This window comes from Nicotiana tabacum, chromosome 4 (assembly GCF_000715075.1).
Source record: "Nicotiana tabacum cultivar K326 chromosome 4, ASM71507v2, whole genome shotgun sequence".
Taxonomy (NCBI): Eukaryota; Viridiplantae; Streptophyta; class Magnoliopsida; order Solanales; family Solanaceae; genus Nicotiana; species Nicotiana tabacum.
Window position 1 is genome coordinate 121047752 of NC_134083.1, and position 24102 is coordinate 121071853.

General features: G+C 36.7%; 1 protein-coding gene across 2 annotated transcripts; it reads left to right on the forward strand.

Annotated features, from left to right (window-relative positions):
• The first annotated feature begins 4395 nt into the window (after positions 1-4395).
• LOC107767441 (ABC transporter G family member 1-like) lies at positions 4396-14479 on the forward strand. 2 transcript variants are annotated; one of them, XM_075252376.1, is made up of 6 exons: positions 4396-5036; positions 10920-10999; positions 11188-11652; positions 11904-11990; positions 12784-12852; positions 14294-14479. In XM_075252376.1, the coding sequence occupies exons 1-6, from the start codon at positions 4526-4528 to the stop codon at positions 14336-14338; spliced, it is 1257 nt and encodes a 418-aa protein (XP_075108477.1). In that variant the 5' UTR covers positions 4396-4525; the 3' UTR covers positions 14339-14479. The 2 variants fall into 2 exon arrangements, with proteins under 2 accessions (XP_075108477.1, XP_016441937.2); XM_016586451.2 differs by lacking the exon at positions 12784-12852 and having other exon boundaries at positions 4397-5036.
• The last annotated feature ends 9623 nt before the right edge of the window (positions 14480-24102 follow it).

Genomic DNA, 24102 nt, shown 5'->3' on the forward strand with positions numbered 1-24102 from the left:
TATTTCAACCCCGTTTCCATATTTACTACTAAAATTGGGATTTACAGTTGTTGTGTGACTTGCCAGGGCAATTGGTTCAGGTCCGGTGAGGTTTTGGAATAAATTGGAACACTTAGTTCCAAGGTTTAAAGCTTAAGTTAAAATAGTGACCGGATGTCGACTTATATGTAAATGACCTCGGAATTTAGTTCTGATGATTCCAATAGCTCCGTATGGTGATTTTAGACTTAGGAGCGTGTCCGAAAAATTATTTGGAGGTCCGTAGTGGAATTAGGCTTGAAATGCCGAAAGTTGAATTTTTGGGAAGTTTGACCGGGGAGTTGACTTTTTGATATCGAGGTCGGAATCCGATTCTGGAAATTGGAATAGCTTCGTTATGTCATTTATGACTTGTGTGCAAAATTAAATGTCAGTCCGGATTGATTTGATGTATTTCGTCACAAGATATAGAATTTGAAAGTTCAAAGTTCATTAGGCTTGAATTGAGGTGCGATTCATAGTTTTAGCGTTGTTTGATGTGATTCGAGGCTTCGAATAAGTTCGCATGATATTTTAGGACTTGTTGGTATATTTGGTTGAGGCCCCGAGGGGCTCGGGTGAATTTCGGGGTGATTTCGGACCATTTCTAAGCCATTTTTAGTTGCTGGTTTCTGCCTACAGAGGTGTGCATCGCGATCGCGAACATTTGGTCGCGTTCGCGAAGAGCAAACAGCAGTTTGGAACCTTGTGAATCGCGATCGCGGAAGCTCTTTCGCGATCGCATAGAACAAAATCTCTGTTGCGCTGACCCGAATTTGGAAGCTTATATCTCGCAATCTATACGGAATTTGGAGATAATCCAAAAGTGAAAGTTGTAGCCCTTGATGTCTAGTTTTCGTAAATGCTAATCATTTCTCATTTGGAGTTGTATACAAAAAGTTATGGTAGATATACCATAGGTTGTCCGGGAAGAGGTTGGAAATCTCTGTTGCACAGGGCTGACTTTGGAAGATTATATCTAGCAATCTGTAAGGAATGGGGAGATGAAAAACAAATGAAAGTTATAGCCCTTGATGTCTAATTTACAGAAAGTTAAACCATTTAAAATTTAAAGTTTTGTACAAAACGTTATGACCATTATATTAGAGGTTGTCTAGAAGTGCTGGGAATTTGTTTTTCGCGATCGCGAAAGGCAAATTTTGGGCTGAAAATTTTTGTGCTTCGCGATCGCGAAGAGTAAATGCCTGGACAGAAGATATATTTTGAGGTTTCGGCCATTTTAACACATTTGGAGCTATGGAGCTCTGATTGAAGCGATATTTGAGGCGATTTTCACCATATGGATTGGAGTAAGTGATTCTAACTCAGTTTTGGTTAAATTACACGAATCTATTATTATTTTTATCAATAAATTAGTGTTTTGGGTTGAAATTAGTAGAAAAATTCATAAACTTTAATTGAGGATTTGAAGGCTGAGTTGTAGTCGGATTTGAGTAATTTTGGTATGGTCGGACTCGTGTTTGAATGGGGGTTCGAATTTTGTGAGTTTTATCGAATTCCGATATGTGGGCCCCACAGGTAATTTTTGGGGCGTAATTTTGAATTTTTGAAAAAAAAAATAGTATTTTGATATGGAATTAATTCCTATAATTTTTGTGAGCTAAATCAAATTAATTGTGACTAGATTCGAGCCGTTTGGAAGTTGATACGCGCAGAATAGAATTTCTGGAGCATTGCTTAGCTTGCTCGACATTGGATTTAGCTTGTTCGAGGTAAGTAACCCTTCTAATCTTTGAGCTGGGGGTATGAACCCTGAATATATGTATTATGTAAATTGTTGGGAGGGGACGCACATGCTAGGTGACGGGCGTATTGGCGTGCACTATAGAAATTGTGATATAATTGTTTCTATGGAATTTTGTAGTTAAATAATCTTGGCATTTTTCATGCGGTTTTATGAGTTAAAGTAATTGAGCTGAAAAGCATATTAAAAATCATGTTGAGGCTATGTGCCAGTATTATTGGAACCCACAGAGGTCATATTGCTGTGAATTATTGGTTATGTTGAAAATTCATACTTAGTCATATTCATTTCATTGCATATCATATCTCAGTCTCTGTTGTTATTTATTGATACATCATATCATCATTTTTGGGCTATTCTCATGACATTGTGAGCCCGTGAGAGAGAGACTGGAGAGATTGATGACTGAGGGAGGCCGAGGGCCTGATTGTGAGAATATTTTTGGGATCGGGCTACACGCCGCAGCAGGCCATGTTGGTTTTATATATATTATTACTATTATATGGATCGGGACTGCCCGCCTGCAGCAGGCCTTATTGGCTTATTATTGCACGTGAGTTGGCCGTGCGGATCCTTATATTATTATTGCACGTGAGCTGGCCGTGCAGCACGTGAGTTGGTCGTGCGGATCTTTATATTATTATTGCACGTGAGTTGACCGTGCAGCACGTGAATTGGCCATGCGGATCCAGATATTTATATTATGGCACGTGAGTTGTCCGTGAAGCACGTGAGTTGTCCGTGCTTATAGCGCTTGGGCTGTAGGAGCCCCTCATAAGTCTGTACACACCCCCAGTGAGCGCAGTCGACTATAAACAGGGATCGGACTGCATGCCGCTGCAGGTATTGTATACCGCTGAGTGATTGAGTATGCTGAGCATAGTGAGAGAGAATGCCAGATAATGAGATTGAGTACTCTGAGAGTGTGATTACATGAGTACAATCTCTGAGATACATTGCATTGACATGCACACATGACATATATGCATAGAGATGTGTTTTCCTCATGCTGTACGGTATCACATTATTCATGATTTCTCACACAAGTTGACAGATGGGCATAGTGATGCATTTATTTTACACTGGTTATCTGGAAAGAAAATGAGACATTTTATTTATTATTGAAAGGATTTTAGAAAAAAATTACTGTTTTCAAACTTATTCATATTTTTGGTAACTTCGGTAAGCGATTTGGGGTTTTTCACTGATGTACTTGAAAGGCAGAACTATTTTTAGAAGTCATGATTTAGTTGAGCATTTATTCTTTGAGTTACTTCTGGTATTACTTGTTTAATATTGTTATGAACTATTGTTGGTTATGGAAGTTGGACTCTGACCTTGGTACAAGCTCGTCACTACTTTTAACCTAAGGCTAGGTTTGTTACTTACTCAGTACATGGGGTCGGTTGTACTGATACTACACTTCTGCACATTACTCGTAGATATTGGCTGTCGTTGTTGCTGTGTTCGATGGTTGCCGGATTTGAAGATATACCTGTATTCCTGTTGTAGCTGCCTCTTGTTCAGGGTAGCCTTAGATTTATAAAAGCTCTGTTTATGTATTATTCAAGCAGACTATGTATTTATTTCATTTCCACTTTATATACTCTATTCTTAGAAGCTCATGATTTGTACTACTAGTTCTTGGGGAAACGTATTGATTTTAGATATTTTCTTTTAATTAATTTCATTGGAATCAGATAGTTGATAATTGGCTTACCTAACAGGTTAGGTTAGGTGTCATCACGACTAGTTGGATTTTAGATCGTGACAGAAACTAGTTAAGATCGTTATATGAATCCTTACCTATTACGCTAGGATTCATCATAAATCAACTAATTCTACAGTTAATTAGTATCAACTTATTATAACTCTTCTCTTTTGTTTGGCCCGACTTGAGAAATGCATGGAACATTCTCACATTAATTTGTTGGAGTTACTTTGCTTTAAATTATCCTGCTTTAAGAATAATACTAGCTGCCTAAGCCTAAATACTGCTATTAAATGGGTGCTTTTGGAGACTGCCAAGAGGAGCTACGCAAGCGAAACACGGGTGCCGCCAACAGTGTTTGGTCCCAAGATATTAAAGAAAGCAAATTCAGGGTTTAAACTTTTTAAGTTTGAATTTGAGATTTTATTATAATTCAAAAATTTTCCAAAGTGAAGATGCTAATTGGAGCAATATTTATATTTTTTATACAATTCACAAAATCAAGTCCGATCAACCTTCTTAATTATCACTAGAGGAAATAGTAAACGAAGACCAAGCTAGGCCAAAATTGTCTCATTTTATGGAATATATACGTTTGTTTCTTAGTTTCCATGCCTTGTTTGAAGTCAATCTGGTTTATTTAATTTAACTATTTTATACAACTAGATTATTACTCTAATTTCCAAACACCTCCCTCATTTTCATTATATAAATGGTCACCTCTCTGTATCAATATTCTTATATAATAACTATTCACTATAAATGCCGAGTTATTCTCAGAACCGAATATTATATTATGTCATAATATATGTTCTCTATAACTGCACTTTACTATAACAGCCAAAAATCTTTCGGAACAAATGAGACTGTTATATAAAGGTTTGACGGTATATGAACCCTCTTTCACCACTCTCATTATTCCATGCATTAGCTTTACTTATTTCCATATATGCCTTTCTCTTTATCTTCTTCTCTCCTATATATATAGAATCCCAGCAACTAGCAGCAGATAGAGAGAAAAAATATTAGGAATGGAGTTACAGGATAATGTTCCGAGATGGACACCTAGTCCAAATAGATCACCACATAGACGCCAAGAATCTGAAACAGATAATGAAAGTGTCACTTATTCTCAAGATGATATTCCTTTTAACAACAACAACCCAACCAAAAATTTCCCATTTAGTAATAGTCCACCACCTCATATTGCTACTATTGAAGCACCATCTCTTAGGGTTGATTCTGAGATAAAGAGGTTCTTAGAAATGGAAAAATATGAAGCACCACCAATATTTAGGGAAGAGATAAAGGGAAATAGTACTACTACTGGTTTTGCATATGAAGTAGTCCCTTTTAATACAGGTGGTGGTAATGAAGGTATATACTTGACATGGAAAGATTTGTGGGTGACAGTGCCGGACAAGAAAACAGGGAGGAGAGCTATATTGCAGGGGCTGACTGGTTATGTACAACCTGGTCAAGTCTTGGCCATTATGGGTCCTTCTGGTTGTGGCAAATCTACTCTTCTTGATACTTTAGCAGGTACTATTCTAATACTGCAATTGTTTTGGTTAAATAGTCTAAGTTTATTAGTCCGACTAATCTAAAGTTATAGTAAAAATTTTGCAGGCACCCTATTTGGTCGTCTCTTTTAACCTATACCCATTTTTTTTTAAAGTTTTAACTTGTACCCACTTTTTAAACAACTTCACGCCTCTTTCTTCTTCTTCTTCTTCTTCTTCTTCTTCTTCTTCTTCTTCAGGTGACAATGATTTTTTTATATGGTGGTTGTGAACATATTTTAATGTAGTTTATGATATTTTACAATGGTGAGCTGTTATGACGTTTTATTTTTTACTATTGCTTAGGGTTTCTTCTTCTTCTTTTTCTTAATTGCAAAATGGGTTCATTAGATTTATTGTTGTTTTGACAAATTGATGATTGGGGATTGTTCCTGATGATATTTGGAGGTTATAATTATGTTTCGAATTTGAGCTCATTTGGAGTAGATTTAGGTATTAAATCGTATATTGGGTTGTTATAATTCGAACAACAAATTTTTGTTTCTGGGCAATTTGCACTTCAGGCCTATTTGGCCTTAAGTACATAAAAACGTTAGTTGCACTTCAGACCTTTTGGCCTTAAGTGCATCTGAAATGCAATTTTTCACTTTAGACTTATTGGTCTTAAGTGTAGCAAAACATTTGTTGCACTTCAGACCTTTTGGCATTAAGTGCATCTGAAGTGCAATATTTCACTTCAAACTTATTGGCCTTAAGTGCATGAAACCATTGGTTATACTTCAGACCTATTTGGCCTTAAGTGCATCTGAAGTGCAAATTTTCACTTCAGACTTATTGGCCTTAAGTGAATGAAAATGTTTGTTGCACTTCAAACCTTTCGGCCTTAAGTGCATTTGAAGTGCAATTTTTCACTTCAAGCTTATTGGCCTTAAGTGTAGCAAAACGTTTGTTGCACTTCAGACCTTTTGGCCTTAAATGCATCTGAAGTGCAATTTTTCACTTCAGACTTATTGGCCTTAAGTGCATGAAATTATTGGTTACACTTCAGACCTATTTGGTTTTAAGTGCATCCGAAGTGCAAATTTTCACTTCAGACTTATTGGCCTTAAATGAATGAAAACGTTTGTTGCACTTCAGACTTTTTGGCCTTAAGTGCATTTGAAGTATAATTTTTCACTTCAGACTTATTGGCCTTAAGTGCATTTGAAGTGCAATTGTTCACTTTAGACTTATTAGCCTTAAGTGCATGAAACCATTGGTAAACTTCAGACCTATTTGGCCTTAAGTGCATTTGAAGTGCAATTTTTTTACTTCAGGCTAAAGTTTTTTAACTTCAGACCCGATAAGTCTGAAGTTGATCGTAAAGTGGGTACGCTTGCAAACTTTTTTGCAAAATGGGTATAGATTCAATTGTGACTCCAAAACCGGGTATAAATACAAAAGCCCCAAAGTTATACTGTGGGTGAAAATTTGAGCCCAACCCCATTTGACCCGCCCAACCTATCCAAGATTAGGTCAGTCATTGATCCACCTATTTATTGAACTCAGTCCATCTTGATCCAGCTCATCTGAGCTTATCTAAAGTTGAGCTGATTTTTATCCCAAATTGATCCATGAGTGACTTTCTGAAAATATCTTTAAAATAATTCTTTTTTGTTTGATATGTTATATGTCACCATAAAAAAAAGTCTTATTTAGTAATTAAATAATCCATACGAAAATAACACACATTAATTAAAACTTGATAAGAGTTGGGCGGGTTGGGTTATGACCCAAATTTAGCTTATTTTGACCCAGCCCATCTCAGACCAAATAACTTTTTGGCGGGTCATTGATTCACTCATTTATTGACTCGGCCCATTTTAATCCGCCCAAAATCAGCTTAACCCGCAAATTTGATACCTCTAAATTGTACAAATAGGCCTAGTAAGGGGGAAGATTTTTTCCTTCCTATATAATATTTGAAACTTATTTACCAAAATTATCCTAATTTTATATATTACCCATCCTAAACAAAGATTACTTACAATATATATACAATCTATTATTAGTGCCTTAAATTAGGGACTTAATTACATCATTTTCCTATTTTCTGTCCACTCCTCTTTCAATAAGGAGGACATGACTACTCTCCAGTTTTTATCTCTCCAGTTTCCCCCAAAAGAAAAAACAATTACAATATATAGATTTAATCATTTTTACAAAAGACTAATTCAAAATATAATCACTTCATAATTCACTTCGATCTCTTTTCCTTCGTTCTTCATCTATTTATGCTGGTGCACATGGACCACAATAGATACCTCTCTCTTCCAACTTTTGCGAGATAAGTGTATGCGGATTGAACCGAGCTCGATGCTTGATCTAGCATCTGAAACAATAGATCGGACTCGGCACATTTATAAAAGATCGAAGGTATAGATGAAACCGAGATCGATATCGAGGTTCGAAGTTCGACAATACCATCAGATTTGCCCTCGAGTTTACCAAAGGCACGACTGATCTTGCTTCTAACGGCCTCGAAGAAGAACTTTACCAACTCATCCGACAAGGATCCGTGATTCTTGCCATTAACCAATCTTTATGGCGGAAATCACGGGATTAAGTCAAAAAAGGAGCTAACGGTCTACATAATTTCACATAAAATAATGTCTTAAAAGCCTAATCTCCCTAAATATATAGAGAAGAAACTCACTAATTGGGAGACATTGTAACTCACTTCAAAGAACAAGATACTATTTTTTCAGCTTTGTTAATATTATCCTGGCTTCAATAATATCACATCTAAATTCGAAGGAAGTTAACCTTGCGAGGATTAAGTTGTTCAATCTTCATGGTTCGCATTTATTTTTTTACTTATTCTTCCATTTTTTATCTGATTTCTCACTTTGTATCAAATTAGATCACATATCCTTAAAATCGCGTATAAATTCAATTGTTATCCAATTTTGGGGTAAATAATAAGTATCACATGTCAGGATCGAAGACTCTAAAGTCTTACTACTAATTTCTGGCAAAATCAGACAAGAAACCAGAAATTAAACTTCGTCCATTAGTAACAAACCCTACTGACTAGGGATAACAAACCCTAAGGCACAACATATTGTTACAGAACTAAGAGACCCACCAAGACGCCGCTCCCTAATCTAGGATGGGACTCAACAAAGAAACACACTAAACTCAGTAATACATAAAACAACTTTAGCAGCGTAGAATCTTTCATAAACCCCTATCAGAAATTATTTGCTATTCATTGCTCTACCTTTCATATCATAAGGTTAATCCCAATTTAAGAAATCATAACATGGCTTGTCCATGAGCCCGAAATTATAAAAAGTTACCTTGAATCACAACATGGCTTGTCCTTCAATCAATGTATATATAATATGTGTTTGCATATTGACTTCTTTCATTTAACTATGATTTATCAATAGGCAGAATACAACATCCTACAACTTAAATATAATTCTCATACAAATTTTATACAATATGTCTTTTTGTGTATTTTGTATATGATTTGTATATATTTTGTAAGTGGTGTGTTTTTCTTTCTCTATGAAATTCCAATCAAAACTTACTCTTTTAATCTAATTTTGATACATATAAATAAATATAAAAAGATAGTATTTATAACTTAAATACAAATTTCATAGGACGATTCGTACATTATACAACTATTTTTTAACTTTCATACAACATTCAAATAAAAAAATGTATAATATAACATAATACAATTTACATACAACTTTAATACAATTTCGTAAGGATATTGTATGTCATGTATTCTTCTTCTTCTTCTTCTTCTTCTTCTTTCTTTCTTCTTCTTCTTCTTCTTCTTCGAGTTTCAGTCTGAAATTCAGCCAAAATCAAGTCTAATCTTCACCAAACACGAGATATAAACTCCAAAGAATATTTTTAATTATTTGCAACAACACCCAATTCAAACAAACAATAATTTTTGAAAACCCAAATTCGAATTCAAAGCTTCGGAGCTTTTTAATGGCTGTCAATAGTGGAGAATCAAACACCTTCAAAATTTATTGATTGACAATTTTAATTCGAACACCAATTGCGCAACATGAAAGAAAATTGATAAGTTAAAACTCTATATTAAAACAATTGAAATTCACTGATGATTTTTCTGAAAATAAAGGGGGAAAAGCAGAAAAAAATGAAGGAAGAAAAATTGGGGAAAGAACGGAGAATGAGAGAGAGAGAGAGAGGGGATGAGAAATAATTTTTTCCTTATTCAATTCATAATATAAATGGGTGCTCATTAATATTAATTTGTATATAATTGGTAATTTGTATATGCTAATATAATTAAGTTAAAATTTGATTAGGAAAAGTAAATAAATTTTATATGTAATATAGATAGGTAAAAAATTTATGTGGTCACATCCCTCGGTGATTAATTTGATGCTAGGAATTGGTCCATCTAAACCATATATTTAAAAAAAAGAAATGTTTTACTCCATCTAAAAAAGACCCCGCTAGTTGTTAGCTAGTCGATACATTAAAAAATAAATAAGTCCCGTTTGGCAGTAGATTTTGCCAAATTTTTTTCAATTTTTTTTGACAAAATATGTTTGTTTATAGATTTTATTCATGTTTTGGTAAATTTTTAAAACAAAATTTCCAAATCCCAAAACTAGCTATAGGCTTGTTTTTGGCCTAAAATATCACCGTTTATTTTTTTTAATAATTTCAAAAATTACCCCAAACTTTTATATTTTATAAAAAAGTCCACCATCTATTATGACCCAACCCACCAGCTAATTACAATCATTTTCTTTTGGACTGGTGGATCTGGTAATATTATTGCAATTTGACGAATTATAGTGGCTAGTAATTGTGTTATTAACATTTGTATTAAAATGTCAGGTTATGATTTTAGGATAGTGTATTATGTAGTTCATTATAAAAATGATAATTTTGTGCCAAACATATCTATGTTTAGGACTATGGTTTGTGATAATATTAATGAATGGCACCGATGAAGGTTCTACGTATACAGGATTAGCTAGTTTATTTGTTTGGTATTGTTGACTATTTTTGATAATTTTTAGAACTTATGAGTATAAGTCACATTTCATGTTTTTTCAAAAAAAAGTGATATATGTCCAAACAGATTTTTATCTTCAAATCAAACTTCACACAAATCAAATTTTTTAAAATAAATTTGAAAATCTATGGTAAAACGCTAACTAACAATATCTTTCTATGAAATCCACGTTCACATTGCTCAGTATACATTTCTGACCCCACCCGTTTCCTCTATACCGTAGAAAACAGAGGAATAAAACAAGAATTTATGTTTAAGTTTGTAAATCTGATTTTAAGCTGGGAATTAATACTATTGCAGGCAGGGGCGGATACATACCTTTACAAGCTTCACAAAAAAAAACACTAAATTTATGAATAAATGATAAATTAAAAACGAAATAACGGTAAAATATTATTACAGTGACACCATTTGAACAAGTGAAGTGCTCCAGTCCAATGGTAACATAGTTCATTATGCTAGTGTGTGTTGTGGGTTCGATTCTAAGCGTTTTGTTTAGTTTGGGCACATTTTTTACTTATTTATTATAAGTTAAAGAGTCCTAATCCTAATGACATGTGATTCGTCCAGATATTTTCCTTTAAAAAAGTAAGAAAAAAATGACAAATCACAATAGTGGCTCTAAAAAAAAGTTTATTATTAAGGATAAAATATTTAAAATCTAAAATCTATTTAAAAAGAAATTCTTAATGATATTCTACTTGTTTTACAAGTCATAACGTTTCTCGGGGACATAGTTTATTCTCCGAGTTTGGTGTTATGGTAAAAAAAATAATCATTTGTTTACTTTTTTTTTTTAAGTGTAACACCACTTACGCAAAATACCATTGATTGCAGGGAGATTGGATTCCAACACCAGACAAACTGGAGAAATCCTCGTCAATGGTCGGAGGCAAGCTCTTGCTTTTGGCACATCGGTAAGGAGAACTAATAACTCACCTCTTTCTTGTCGAGTTTAACTTCTATATAATGTGTAAAACAGAGTTTAACACTTTAACTTAGTATTTTTAGGAATATAGCATGTTAAAACTATGATATATTTTATAGGCTTGTTTAGTGACTAATTAAATGACATCCTTTTATTTATATTTTTCTTTTTCAAAAGGCTTATGTGACACAAGATGATACCCTGATGACAACACTAACAGTGAGAGAAGCAATATATTATTCAGCACAACTCCAATTACCAGATTCAATGTCAAGATCCGAGAAGAAAGAAAGAGCTGAAGCAACAATCAGAGAAATGGGTTTACAAGATGCAATGAATACTAGAATTGGAGGGTGGAGTGTAAAAGGATTAAGTGGTGGACAAAAAAGAAGAGTTAGTATTTGCATTGAAATACTAACACGTCCAAAGCTTCTTTTCCTTGACGAGCCAACTAGTGGACTTGATAGTGCAGCATCTTACCATGTTATGAATCGAATAGTTCAATTGGCTAAACAAGATGGAAGAACTGTTGTTGCTTCTATTCATCAACCAAGTAGTGAAGTTTTTGAGCTTTTCCACAATCTTTGCCTTCTCTCCTCTGGTAGGACTGTCTACTTTGGTTCCATTTCTGCAGCAAATGAGGTATTATAACACTATAGTCACAGGAGTTTAACTTCTATATAGTACAAAAGATTATTTTTTTAAAACATTATCATGGTTCATAATAAGTGAAATTAATCACCTGAAAATAAAACAGACAACTTACTATAACAGGTTAAATTACACTGATAAATCAGTCGATATAAGTTAAATCTATAACAATGATGTCACTCAATATTATGAAAAGTCTAAAATTAGTTGATGATGAATCTTTAATACTAATATTTTTTCAGTTTTTTGCGTTGAATGGCTTCCCGTGTACAACTATGAGGAATCCTTCTGATCACTACCTAAGGACAATCAACAAGGACTTTGATGCTGTAAGTATATTCCCATCTTCTTCATTTAAAATCTATTTATTTGCAGAAAAATAATTTGTTGAAATCAACATGTGCAGTATAATGTTGTACATAAGCAATGGTAGTTGTACATAATTAATTAGTATAAGTTTAGTACTAATAGATAGTTATATGTATTGTTAGAAGAAGTTCGAGTAGGGGGTATATATTTAAAGGGTTACACATGTGTAAAGATAGATGAAATAATAGAGTCAAAATTTCCAGAACTTTCTTCTCTCTCTGTTCTCTCATTCTTAGCTCGAAGAGCAGATGAACACCCGTTTCGATACGAGTCCAACCATATAAAAATTATCAAATTCCGACATCGGATTGACCTTCAAATCTTCATTTTATATTTTTGGAAGATTTTATAAAAATCTGATTTTTCTTCCATAAATTCATGGATTCATGATGTAAATGAATATGGAATCATGAAATATAATCAATATAGGATAAGGAACACTTACCACAATATTTTTTCATGAAAATCGCCCAAAAATCGCCTAAACCGAGCTCCATAAACTCAAAAATGAGTAAAAATGGCAAGAACCCCGTTTTATAGACCCTTAGATGTTTCGGGCATCACAGGTAGCGTGGGGCGCTGCCTGTGGCGCAGTTTCCAGTATCCCAAAATTCCCAGCGCCAGGGCTAGCGCCCCACGCTACCCTGGGCGCTCGCGGCGACGAAAAATCATTCTTGAAATGAAAAATTAGCATTTTCATATGGAATTGATTCCTATACCTCGTGTTGATTGTATCGAATTATTTTGACTAAGATTCGAGGCGTTCGGAGGCCGAATCACGAGGAAAAGGTTTATTGGAATAAAGAATTTGCTTGGATTGAGGTAAGTAACTCTTCTAATCTTGGAGTTGAGGGTATGAACCCTGAATATATGTATTTTGTGAATTGTTGGGAGGTGACGCACATGTTAGGTGACGGGCGTGTGGGCGTGCACTATAGAAATTATGACATAATTATTTATGTGGAATGTTATAGTTAAATAACCTTGGTATTTTCCATGCGGTTTTATGTGTTAAAGAAATTGAGCTGAAAAGCATATTACAAATCATGTTGAGGCTATGTGCCAGTATTATTGGGACCCACAGAGGTCATATTGCTGTGAATTATTGTGTTAAATTGAAAATTCATACTCAGTCATATTCATTTCATTGCATATCATAACTCAGTTTTATGACTCTATTTTGATGCATAAAAATGCTTTGGGCCGAATGCCCTGTTTAACTGAGATGCCCGAGTGGCTTGAGAGGTTTATGACTGAGTGAGGCCGAGGGCCTGATTTATGTTGCATATTTATGGGATCGGGCTGCACGCCGCAGCATGTTGCATATTTATGGGATCGGGCTGCACGCCGCAGCATGTTTGTTATCGGCTGAGGGCCTGATTGGTGAGGATGAGTGTGGATCGGGGCTGCCCGCCTGCAGCATACCTGAGTGAGTCCGAGGGCCTGAATTGTGAGGATGAGTGTGGATCGGGGCTGCCCGCCTGCAGCATACTTTATTATTATCGCACGTGAGTTGTCCGTGCAGATTATAGCGCTTGGGATGAAGGATCCCCTCCGGAGTCTGTACACACCCCCAGTGAGCGCAGGTACCTACTGAGTGCGAGTGCCGAGTGCTGAGTGACTGGGAGGCATGAGTGATTGTGAGGTATGCCCGAGTGACAAGAGTGATTGTGTGGTATGCCTGAGTGGCACGAGTGACTGTGAGGTTTTGCCCGAGGGGCTGTATATGAGTGATGTTTTGCCCGAGGGGCTGTTTATGATTTTATCATTGAGTTGCATCGCATTGGCATGCACACATGACATACAGGCATAGAGATGTATTTTTTCTCATACTGTACAACATCACATCATTCCTGATTTCTCACACATTTTTGACAGATGGGCATAGTGATGCATTTGTTTTACACGGGTTATCCGGAAGAAAAATGAAATATATTATTTATTATTGAGAATATTTTGGAGAAATTATTGTTTTCAAACTATTCATATTATTGGAAACTTCGGCAAACAATTTGGGTTTTTAATGATGTATTTGAAAGAAAGAACTACTATTTTTGAAAATCATTATCTGGCTGATTATTTTATCCCTGAGTTACTTCTGGTATTATTTGCTTTATTTTGTTATGGATTGTTGTGTACTATTGGTTGTGGACCTGACCTTGGTAGAAGCTCGTCACTACTTTTAACCTACGGCTAGGTTTGTTACTTACTCAGTACATGGGGTCGGTTGTACTGATACTACACTTCTGCACATGGCGTGCAGATGTTGGCTGTTGTTGTTGCTGTGCTTGATGGTTGCGGGACTTGAAGATGTACCTGCGTTCCTGTTGTAGCTGCCTCTTGTTCAGGGTAGCCTTAGATTTATAAAAGCTCTGTTTATATATTATTCAAACAGACTATGTATTTATTTTATTTTCGCTTTGTATACTCTATTCTTAGAAGCTCATAATTTGTACTACCAGTTCTTGGGGAGATGTATTGGTTTTAGATATTTTCTTTTAATTAATTTCATTGGAATTGGATAGTTGGAAATTGGCTTACCTAACGGGTTGGGTTAGGTGCCATCACGACTAGTGATTTTTTTTGGGTCGTGACAGTTTAGACCCATCAGAAATTGTACCAGTCTTTGTTGTCCCATGCGTTCTGCATATTCTTTATGCTTTGTGCATTCACATGGCAATGGTACCATCGACTAATACTCATCCCATGCACGTTTCAATTTTGAGTAATATTCTGACACTGATAAACTCCCTTGGCTAGTGGTACAAATTTCTCGGAGCAGTTGATAAACTCTAGTGAGATTTTTCTTATCAAATCTTTCCTTTAGGTCTGTCCAAACACTATAGGCATTGGTTGAGTACATTATACCATTTGCTAGTTCTTTAGACACTAAATTAGTTATCTAGGACAACATGAAAGCATTACATCTCTCCCATTCATGTTCCAAATCACCATTATACTGTTCTTTCTGATATTTTCCATCTATGAACCCTAGCTTATTTTTGGCTAATAAAGCTATTCGCATAGAATTACTCCAAGCCGTATAGTTTTCTATTCCCATTAGTTGTTGAGGGATTAGAGCACTACCTGGACTGTCGGAGGGATGTAAGTATAGAGGATGCCTGGGATGTATGTCCGTGAACTTTTCTCCGTCGTCCTTCCCGGTCTCCAGAGTTGAATTCGTCATCGACGAGGCTTGGAATTAGTGAATCGAAGGTAGAATCAAGGTCGATCTTCAAGGAAAACCTTGCACTTTGCCGGAATTTGCGAATTATGAGATCGATCGCAAACCCTAAGTGAATCGCCCAAATTTCTGACGAACTCTCTTAATTTCTTACTTCTCCGATAAAATTGAGTGAGTATACTGATACTAATATTAGATTCCTCAAAGTATCAGCTCGAAAACCGCCATGGATCTATGACTCTGATACCATAGTGAAAGGGCTATAGTTTGTTAGATTGGATGTTTTTGAGTCGAGTCAAGTATTGGCTTGTGTGGTCTCTCGGTCTCCTCTTTATGATCGTATCAGGGAGCGTCAGTATGATGACCCCATCTGTTTGTCCTTAAGGACACAGTCCAACAGGGTGATGCTAAGAATGTCACTATTGGGGATGATAGTGCATTAAGGATGCATGGCGGGCTATGTGTCCCCAATGTAGATGGTTTGCGTGAGCTGATTCTCCAGGAGGCTCACAGTTCACGGTATTCTATTCATCCGGGTGCCGCGAAGATGTATCAGTACTTGAGACATCATTACTAGTGGAGGAGAATGAACAAAAACATAGTGGAGTATGTAGCTTGGTGCCTAAATTGCCAGCAGGTGAAGTATGAGCATTAGTGACCAGGTGGGTTATTTCAGAAGTTAGAGATTCCGAAGTGAAAATGGGAGCGGATCACTATGGATTTCGTTGTTGGGCTTCCACGGACTCAGTGGAAGTTTGATGCAGTTTGGGTGATTGTGGACCGGCTGACCAAGTCAACTCATTTCATTCATGTGATGACTATGTATTCTTCCGAGCAGTTGGCTCGAGTGTACATCCGCGAGATCGTCAGGCTTCATGGCATACCATTATCTATCATTTCTGACCGGGGTATGCAGTTTATATCATGGTTCTGCAGGGCAGTAAAACATAAGTTGGGTACTCGAATGAAGTTGAGCACATCATTTCACCCTCAGACGGACGGATACTCCGAGCGCACTATTCAGATATTAGAGGATATGCTTCGTGCGTATGTGATAGAGTTTGTGGGTTTGTGGGATCAGTTCTTACCTCTAGCGGAGTTTGCTTACAACAACAGTTACCAGTCGAGCATCCATATGGCACCGTATGAGGCTTTGTATGGTAGGAGGTGTAGGTCTCCAGTGGTTTGGTTCGAGCCGGGCGAGGCTAGATTATTGGGTACAAACTTGGTTTCAGGATGCTCTGGAGAAGGTTAGGGTGATTCAGGATAGACTACGCATAGCCCAGTCCAGACAGAAGAGTTATGCGGATCGGAAGGTTCGCGATATTACATTCATGGTTGGAGAGCGGGTCTTGCTCCGGGTGTCACCCATGAATGGTGTTATGAGGTTCGGAAAGAAGAGCAAGTTGAGCCCGAGGTTTATCGGTCCATTTGAGGTATTGTGACGTGTTGGGGAGGTTGCTTATGAGCTTGCCTTGCCTCCCAGTCTAGCAGGAGTTCATCCAGTATTCCATATTTCTATGCTTCGGAAGTATCATGGCGATCCGTCTCACATGTTGGATTTCAGCTCAGCCCAGTTGGACAAGGATCTATCTTATGTTGAAGATCCAGTGACTATTTTGGACAGGCAGGTCAGAAAACTAAGGTCAAAGAACATTGTTTCTATGAAGGTTCAGTGGAGGGGTCAGCCGGTCGAGGAGGCGACTTGGGATACCGGGCATGATATGCGCAGCCGTTATCCTCATCTTTTCACCACTTCAGGTATGTCTCTATGCTTGTTCGAGGGCGAATGATTGTTTTAAGGGGGGAGGATGTAGCGACTTGGCCGATCATTTTGAGTGTCTTAGCCCCGATCTCCTATTTACTATTTTTCCCGTACCTGTTTCCGCTTATGTGACTTCTCGAGAGGTATTGTTTTTGGTTTCGGAGTGTTATGGGACATTTAGTCCCTAAAACTAAAGTTTAAGTCTCTTGATTTTGACAGTAGTCGGAAGTATGTGAAGACGACTCCGGAATGGAGTTTCGTCTATTCCGTTAGCTCCATTGGGTGATTTTGGACTTAGGAGCGTGTCCGGACTGTGAATTTGAGGTATGTAGCTAATTTTGGCTTGAAATAGCGAAAGTCGAATTTTTGGGATGTTTGACCAATGGGTTGACTTTTTGATATCGGGGTCGGATTCTGATTCCAGAAGTTGGAGTAGGTCCGTAATGTTGAATATGACTTGTGTGCACAATTTGAGGTCAAACGGACATGGTTTGGTAGGTTTCGACGTCGTTTGTGGAATTTGAAAGTTTAAAAGTTCTTTAGGCTTGAATCCAGGTGTAATTGGTGTTTTGATGTTGCTTTGAGTGATTCGAAGGTTCGTCTAATTTCGCATGGGGCTATATGACTTGTTGGTATGTTTGGTTGGGGTCCCGAGGGCCTCGCGGGTGTTTCGGATGCCCATCGGAAGGAAATTTGGAATTAGGCATTGCTGGTTTCTTCTGGTGTTCTGGTGTTTCGTACCTGCGGTGGGAACCTGCAGGTGCGGCCCCGCATAAGCGAAGAGGAGGACGCAAATGCGGACAAGGTTGGGTTGGACTGAAAGTGCAAGTGCGAGGTTAGGAGCGCATCTGCGAAACTGCAGATACGAAAGGGGAGGCGCAGATGCGAAAATAGGCCTGAGTGAGAATGATCGCAGAAGCGGACAGGGCCCACATGTGCGCACCCACAGGTGTGAATATATGACCGCAGATGCGGAATCTGGGAGCTTAAGTGGGATCTGCACCTGCGATGGAATTTCTGCAAGTGCGGTGTCGCAGTTGCGACAGGAGGTCCATAGGTGCGGTTTTGCTGGGCAGAACCTATAAATAGAAGACTTCAAGATTTTTTACCATTTTCACATTTTGGAACTCGAATTTTGGAGGATTTTGAAGTGTTTGCTGAGGTAAGTTCCTTGTGCCTATTTATCTTCAATAATGGTGTTTACCCACTGATTGTACACCTAGTTGGTGAGTTTTTGAGGTGAGATTCGGGAGATTAGGGCTTGGGAATTGGAGAGTGATCTTTGGGTTTTTGGAGGGAAAAATGTTGTCGGATTTTGATAAATTTAGTATATTGGACTCGTGAGTGAATGTGCTTTTGAGTTTTGTGACTTTTGTCGGGATTCGAGATGTGGGCCCGGGGGGCGATTTCAGCCTATTTCGGATTTTGACTTATAATTTCGTGTTTTGCTTGTGGAATTGGTTCCTATAACCTACATTAATTATATCGTACTGCTTGTGGCTAGATTCAGGGCGTGTGGAGATTGATTCGAGGGGCAAAGGCATTGCAGAGTAGGATTTTGCACGGTTTGAGGTAAGTAACAATTTTAAATCTGGTCCTGAGGGTATGAAACCCCGGATTTTGGTATGATGTGACTATTTTGGAGGTGACGCACATGCTAGGTGACAGGCGTGTGGGCGTGCACTGTGGGGGATTGTGACTTGGTCCTCCCCGTAAGACTGTAAAGTCGAATAGACTATTGTTAATTACCTGTTCTCCCTGTGTTATAGAAATTTGACTGCAAATCATGTTAGAAATCATGCTTAGGCTATGTGATATTACTGTTGGGACCCGCAGAGGTCGCGTACTTGTTGAATTACTTGCTGATTGATGTCTTGTACTCAGTCATGGTTTTACTTGCATATCATATCTCAGCCTCTTCTTGATTTTTGTTGATACACGGTGTTATCTTTGTTTGGGCCGATCTTTGTGACTTCCGAGAGCCCGAAAGATCAGAGAGGTTGATGATTGAGTGAGGCCGAGGGCCTGTCTATGAGGTATTAATACTAGGGCACGTGAGTTGTCCATGTAGCACGTGAGTTGTCCGTACAACACGTGAGTTATCCGTGGGGTTCCACATATTGATACTATAGCACGTGAAAAGATGTTGTTACATGTGTGCAAATCTATACGGCAACCAAATTGCAATGAAGTGTGTTCTTTCGTGAACTTGGTGACCGATGTGATTATTGATGATACAAGTGCCACGATTAATGTGGGCGATATGTTGGAGGCCGTCTTGCTCAACTTTGACGATGACGAGATGGATGGCTTCATGGAATGTGTGAATTCTTTGCAAGAAATGGGGTCGTACTACTATGCACCCCGGAAACTTTCCTTGGATCTTGAGAATAGGAAAACTCCTCCTACAAAGCCTTCAATTTGTGGCAACAGCCTGAGGCTGGTTGCCACAGAGGGTTAGAGGTAATCCTTAGGTTTACAAGAGTTTTGGAAACGTTATTTTTGGCTCAGTGATTTAGTGAAGTGTTGGAAAAAATCCTACTCGGTAGTAGGTCGTGGTTTTTTCAACTTTTGAGCCATGTGTTTTTCAGGTAAAAATACTTGTGTTCTTTATTTTCTGTATTTTCTGCATTTATTATTCCGCAACGATAGTATAAGGAACATATAGAAGAACCAGGTCCTTCTATAATCAGTGCACGCAAAAAATTGGATACCACACAAACCATCCCTCCTCTCTTGTGTGGTATTTAAGTATAAAACATCAATATAAATTTCTATGTTAGTCTTTTTCCTTTTATCTCCTTTTGGGATTCTCCTCTTGATTAATATTTTTGTCCTTCATGCAATACCTTGTAACTTTTGCACATAATGTCTCATAACTTAAACATATTTTTATTTTTTAATTTTAGATATTTGAATTATTTTTAGCCGAATCCCCGCACACGTATCCTTACCTGGATCCGACCTCTAGATCTGCACCCGTATCGGACACCTGCACCCGAATCCGAGCAAATTAGTTTATAACCTTCAAAGGAAGAATTGATCTCATGGTAGATTTTATTCACCACTATAACTGTCAAAACTCCTCGAGAGAATATTAGAAATTTCAATACAAATCTAGTTGGAAATATCTGTCTAGTACATTTACATATATAATGTCTCAAGCTTGGTTGTGCTTAAGGTTCATAGCAAGTCAGCAACATGAACATGGAATTTTGTTGAGAAGAAACTAGAATTTTGGAATTTGCTGAGCATTAGAGGTTTAGAGGTTTTGTTTTTTTCAAAATCCTATTACAGCAAGTAAATAAAGGCAAATGGTAAGTGTTAGGTGATACATATCCAGATGTTTAGTGGTAAAGAGAATTTGGTTGGTGTTGGTGAGAGACAACAGCAACATGCATGAAGCATAACATGGGTTATCTTTCCAACCCATTGTCAAAGTAGTTGCTCCATTCAGTTGTTGAGGAAGACAGCATGTCCTACTACGTCTCATAACAAAGGACAATAGACCCTCTTTATAAGAGTAGAGACTAAATCAATTAGACCCATGTAAATTCTTTCCAAGGACCATTTGAATTAACTTAGCGATTCAATCATTCTGGACTATTTGGACTAGGAACCTAATAAAGACATCCAATAATATTGTTTAAATATGGTAAGTTATGTTAATCATTTTATAAACTTATTTGAAGGCATCATTTATTAATGTTTTGAAAAAGTTTCAAACAAATGGAAGGGTCAAATTTACACTACTAGAAATGCTGATTTTTGTTGACTCTTAGGTGAAAAAAAGAGCTTGGCCTTAACTAGCATAGCTACAGAGTAGTTGATGAAAGAGCTCTCACTCAGCTAAGTGAGCTAGTATTTGAAAGGTATGATACTTCATGTTTGTCCACTCAAAATTTATCAAGTTCCAAGTCAAATTGTAACATAGACAAGATGCTGTGCCACTTGTCAATGTGGATTACTATTTTAAGACTAAGAAAAAAAAAAGAGAAAATTTTAAAATGAAGAAACAAGTCAACAACTAAGAGAGAAGATTTCTTGATGATAGGTTTGACTTCACATACGTGCATGTATGAATACTTTATTTCAATGTACTAGATTTGATAAACAAGTGAAACATTAATTCATTCCCTCTATGCAGGCTTAAGACTTAATTGTCAAGAACTCGATGACCTACCCACTTTGTTGGTAAATTGGCAAAGATGATGCCACTAAATAATGCTATTCCAAGTTCAATTAATGCCTCTACAAATTAAGGAAGAAGAGTAGGTGTAGACAGCAGTATATATATAACTTTTTTATGTAATGTGATATGCTTGTTATTTTAAGTGGTAGGACAGGATGTGTTGAAACGGGTTAGACAAAACCATGTGATCCTTTGCAAAACCAACTTCACCTGATATGTTTGCCAACTTCATTCAGCTTTTGTGTGATCCTATATATACACACACAAACACCCACTTATTTTGATTGCTTCCATTCTTAAAACAAGTTAATACATTTCATCACACTTCGAAACTTCAATTCATTTCTTTGCGTAAAGATGGGAAGAGGTTTAATCGGGATAGCTCAGGCCAAAAACAAGCTTCGGACGAACGATTTCACCCAGAAATGAAAGCATCTCTGCCACTCCCAATGATGTGCCAAAAGAACATTTTGTTGTCTGTATTAGTGAAACCTACAGGAGATTTGTTGTTCACATCCTCTGTTTCAAGATCATTTATTACACTGGGCTGAAGAAGAGTAGTTTGAATAAAATTACCATCCCATGCAGTGAAGATTACTTCATTAGTTTCACCACTCTACTAAAGTCATCATAGACATTACACAATTCTAACTTTTAGTGATTTTTCCTTTTCTATTTCAAAGGTCCGGAAACTGGCGGAAGATATAATTAAGTACTCGGCCTCTTCAATTTTGTAGTGTGGACTGCTGTCATAATTGTCCCATAGACAGCTTCCTAGCAATCTGTAAATCCATTCTTCAGAGAGTTTATAATTAACTTCTATAAGCTTAACTTTTATATTTATCAAGTGATCTAACGATAACTACATGCAGCCGTCCATAAAAAGTGGAATTAGTAATCGATAAAATAAGGAAGATTACATATTACAACAGGTTAAATTCACTATATCTTTCTTCAAAAGCGAAAAATTCTTTTTGTTGTTATCGTCCATTATATATACACTGGCTGAACCCTCTAGTTTTGCACTGCATAGTGGTGGGGAGAGATCATTCTGACAATTCAAGACTGAACCTAAAACACTTCATTGTTTTTCAATCGTTGGTTATGGCAACTATATTAATGGTCATTTGACAGAATTCTTGAAAAGATTTGATTGTTTTTAGGGGAAAATCTAGTCAGAATCAAGTTAGTCGGCTCAGATACAACTAGAGTGTATGTAGACTGAACAATATACATCATGATTAGCAATCAACTTTGCTCAAACTCAAACTAAATAGATCTATATGCATTTCAGAGGAATCATTATAATTAGATCATTGTTACAGTAACCGCCAACTTAATTACTGCAACCGTGCAAGTATTTGGTTGATAATGTCAGTCGTAAGACTTGAATCTACAACCGTCTTCTTTCATTTAAATAAGATAGATCTTACAATTCAAATAATTCTAAAGTTAAAGATTCAAATTCAGATGAAGGTATGTGTACATATTCATGTTTTTTTCTTTTCTACCGTTTTCTCCTCCTATAATTTTCTTCTACAATAAAAAAATTACAATGGCATGAATTCTTTAGCTTATAGAGAGCATCGGCCACTTATTCTTCCATAGTATTGCCGGTCAATTTTGAGTCTCTTTTGCTTTCATACTAATATTTTCATGTTAACTAGATGTTGTCTTCTTATTTAAGATATAAACTCAAACCGTTGCGAATGTTAGTAACAGAAATTAAGAGGATACAAGTAAGTAATGGAAAAATTATTTATTTGCACTTGGTGTTAACAACAAACTAATTTCTTAACATTTATAAATTAAAGTAACAATGCATATTAATTAATATATAATCATGATTAATAAATATGCATATGAAAATATATGTTTTGCACTCAAAGTTTAGTGTAAATCGGGAGAAAGTAAACTATGTTCAATGTCGTTAGGTATATAACTCATCCTTATACAACAAAGATTAGGCGCAAAAAAAATCTAATGCCGTACTTTAAGACTAGCTGATTTGATAACGCACACATCAACACTCAATGCAAGGGGAACTTTCAAGATGATATTAAGTCATCCGAGTGCTTTAAAGGGATAAAGGTCAAGCTTAAAAGTCCAATTGAAGGATCAAGTTAGCTAAGGGTTGTTTTAGTCATTTTGTTATTAGTTAATAGGTACTTTAAATAGTACATTTAGCGTTTATTTCATTTACTAGATTTTGGGAATTGTTCTTGTAAACATCTTGAATCGATTTGGATTTGGAGAAATTCTAGTTAGGGTTTTGAGAGGAAAATTTGAGAACACAGAAGAATGAGAGAAATGATTTCGGCCAAAACTAAAATATCCAGCGGGCGTTTTCTATTTATATCTGGCCCATTTACAAAAGAGTGACTATTACAAAAATGCCTAAACTATACATATATAGCTAATACATTTATGCGTGGCTATGAACAAATAAAATAACAGCGACCCAATATTCAAGTCTTCCTTATTGGGCCTGAAGCCAAGTAATCAGATAGCCCAATACCGCCCTTCAAGTTGGAGGGGGAGAACACCTTCAACTTGGACAGGAAAGAATGGTGAAGCACCCAATAAGCAGCTTAGTGAAGATGTCTGCAAGTTAATTGGAAGTAGAAACATGAAATAACTGGATTAAACTATCTCCCAACTTCTTCCGGATAAAGTGACAGTTCACCTCTATATGCTTGGTCCTCTCATGAAAAACTGGATTCTTAGCAATGGTGAGCCATGTGAGTTCAGCCACCACTTTACTGAGAGCCATATATTCAACTTCAACTGATGAAAGGGAAACAACAGGTTGTTTCTTATACTTCGAGGCCACCAAACAATCACCCAAAAAGAGACAGAAATCAGAAATAAACTTGCGAGTATCAGGGCAAGCTGCCCAATCACTATCCGAATAGGCTGTGAGAGTGCAAT

What these genes read in the sequence shown, in the direction of transcription:
- LOC107767441 (XM_075252376.1), top strand. Translation starts at nt 4,526, where the DNA reads ATGGAGTTACAGGATAATGTTCCGAGATGGACACCTAGTCCAAATAGA. An exon ending in CTCTTGCTTTTGGCACATCG is followed by an intron (nt 11,000 to 11,187) that starts GTAAGGAGAACT and finishes CTTTTTCAAAAG; the next exon opens with GCTTATGTGACACAAGATGA. An exon ending in CCATTTCTGCAGCAAATGAG is followed by an intron (nt 11,653 to 11,903) that starts GTATTATAACAC and finishes ATATTTTTTCAG; the next exon opens with TTTTTTGCGTTGAATGGCTT.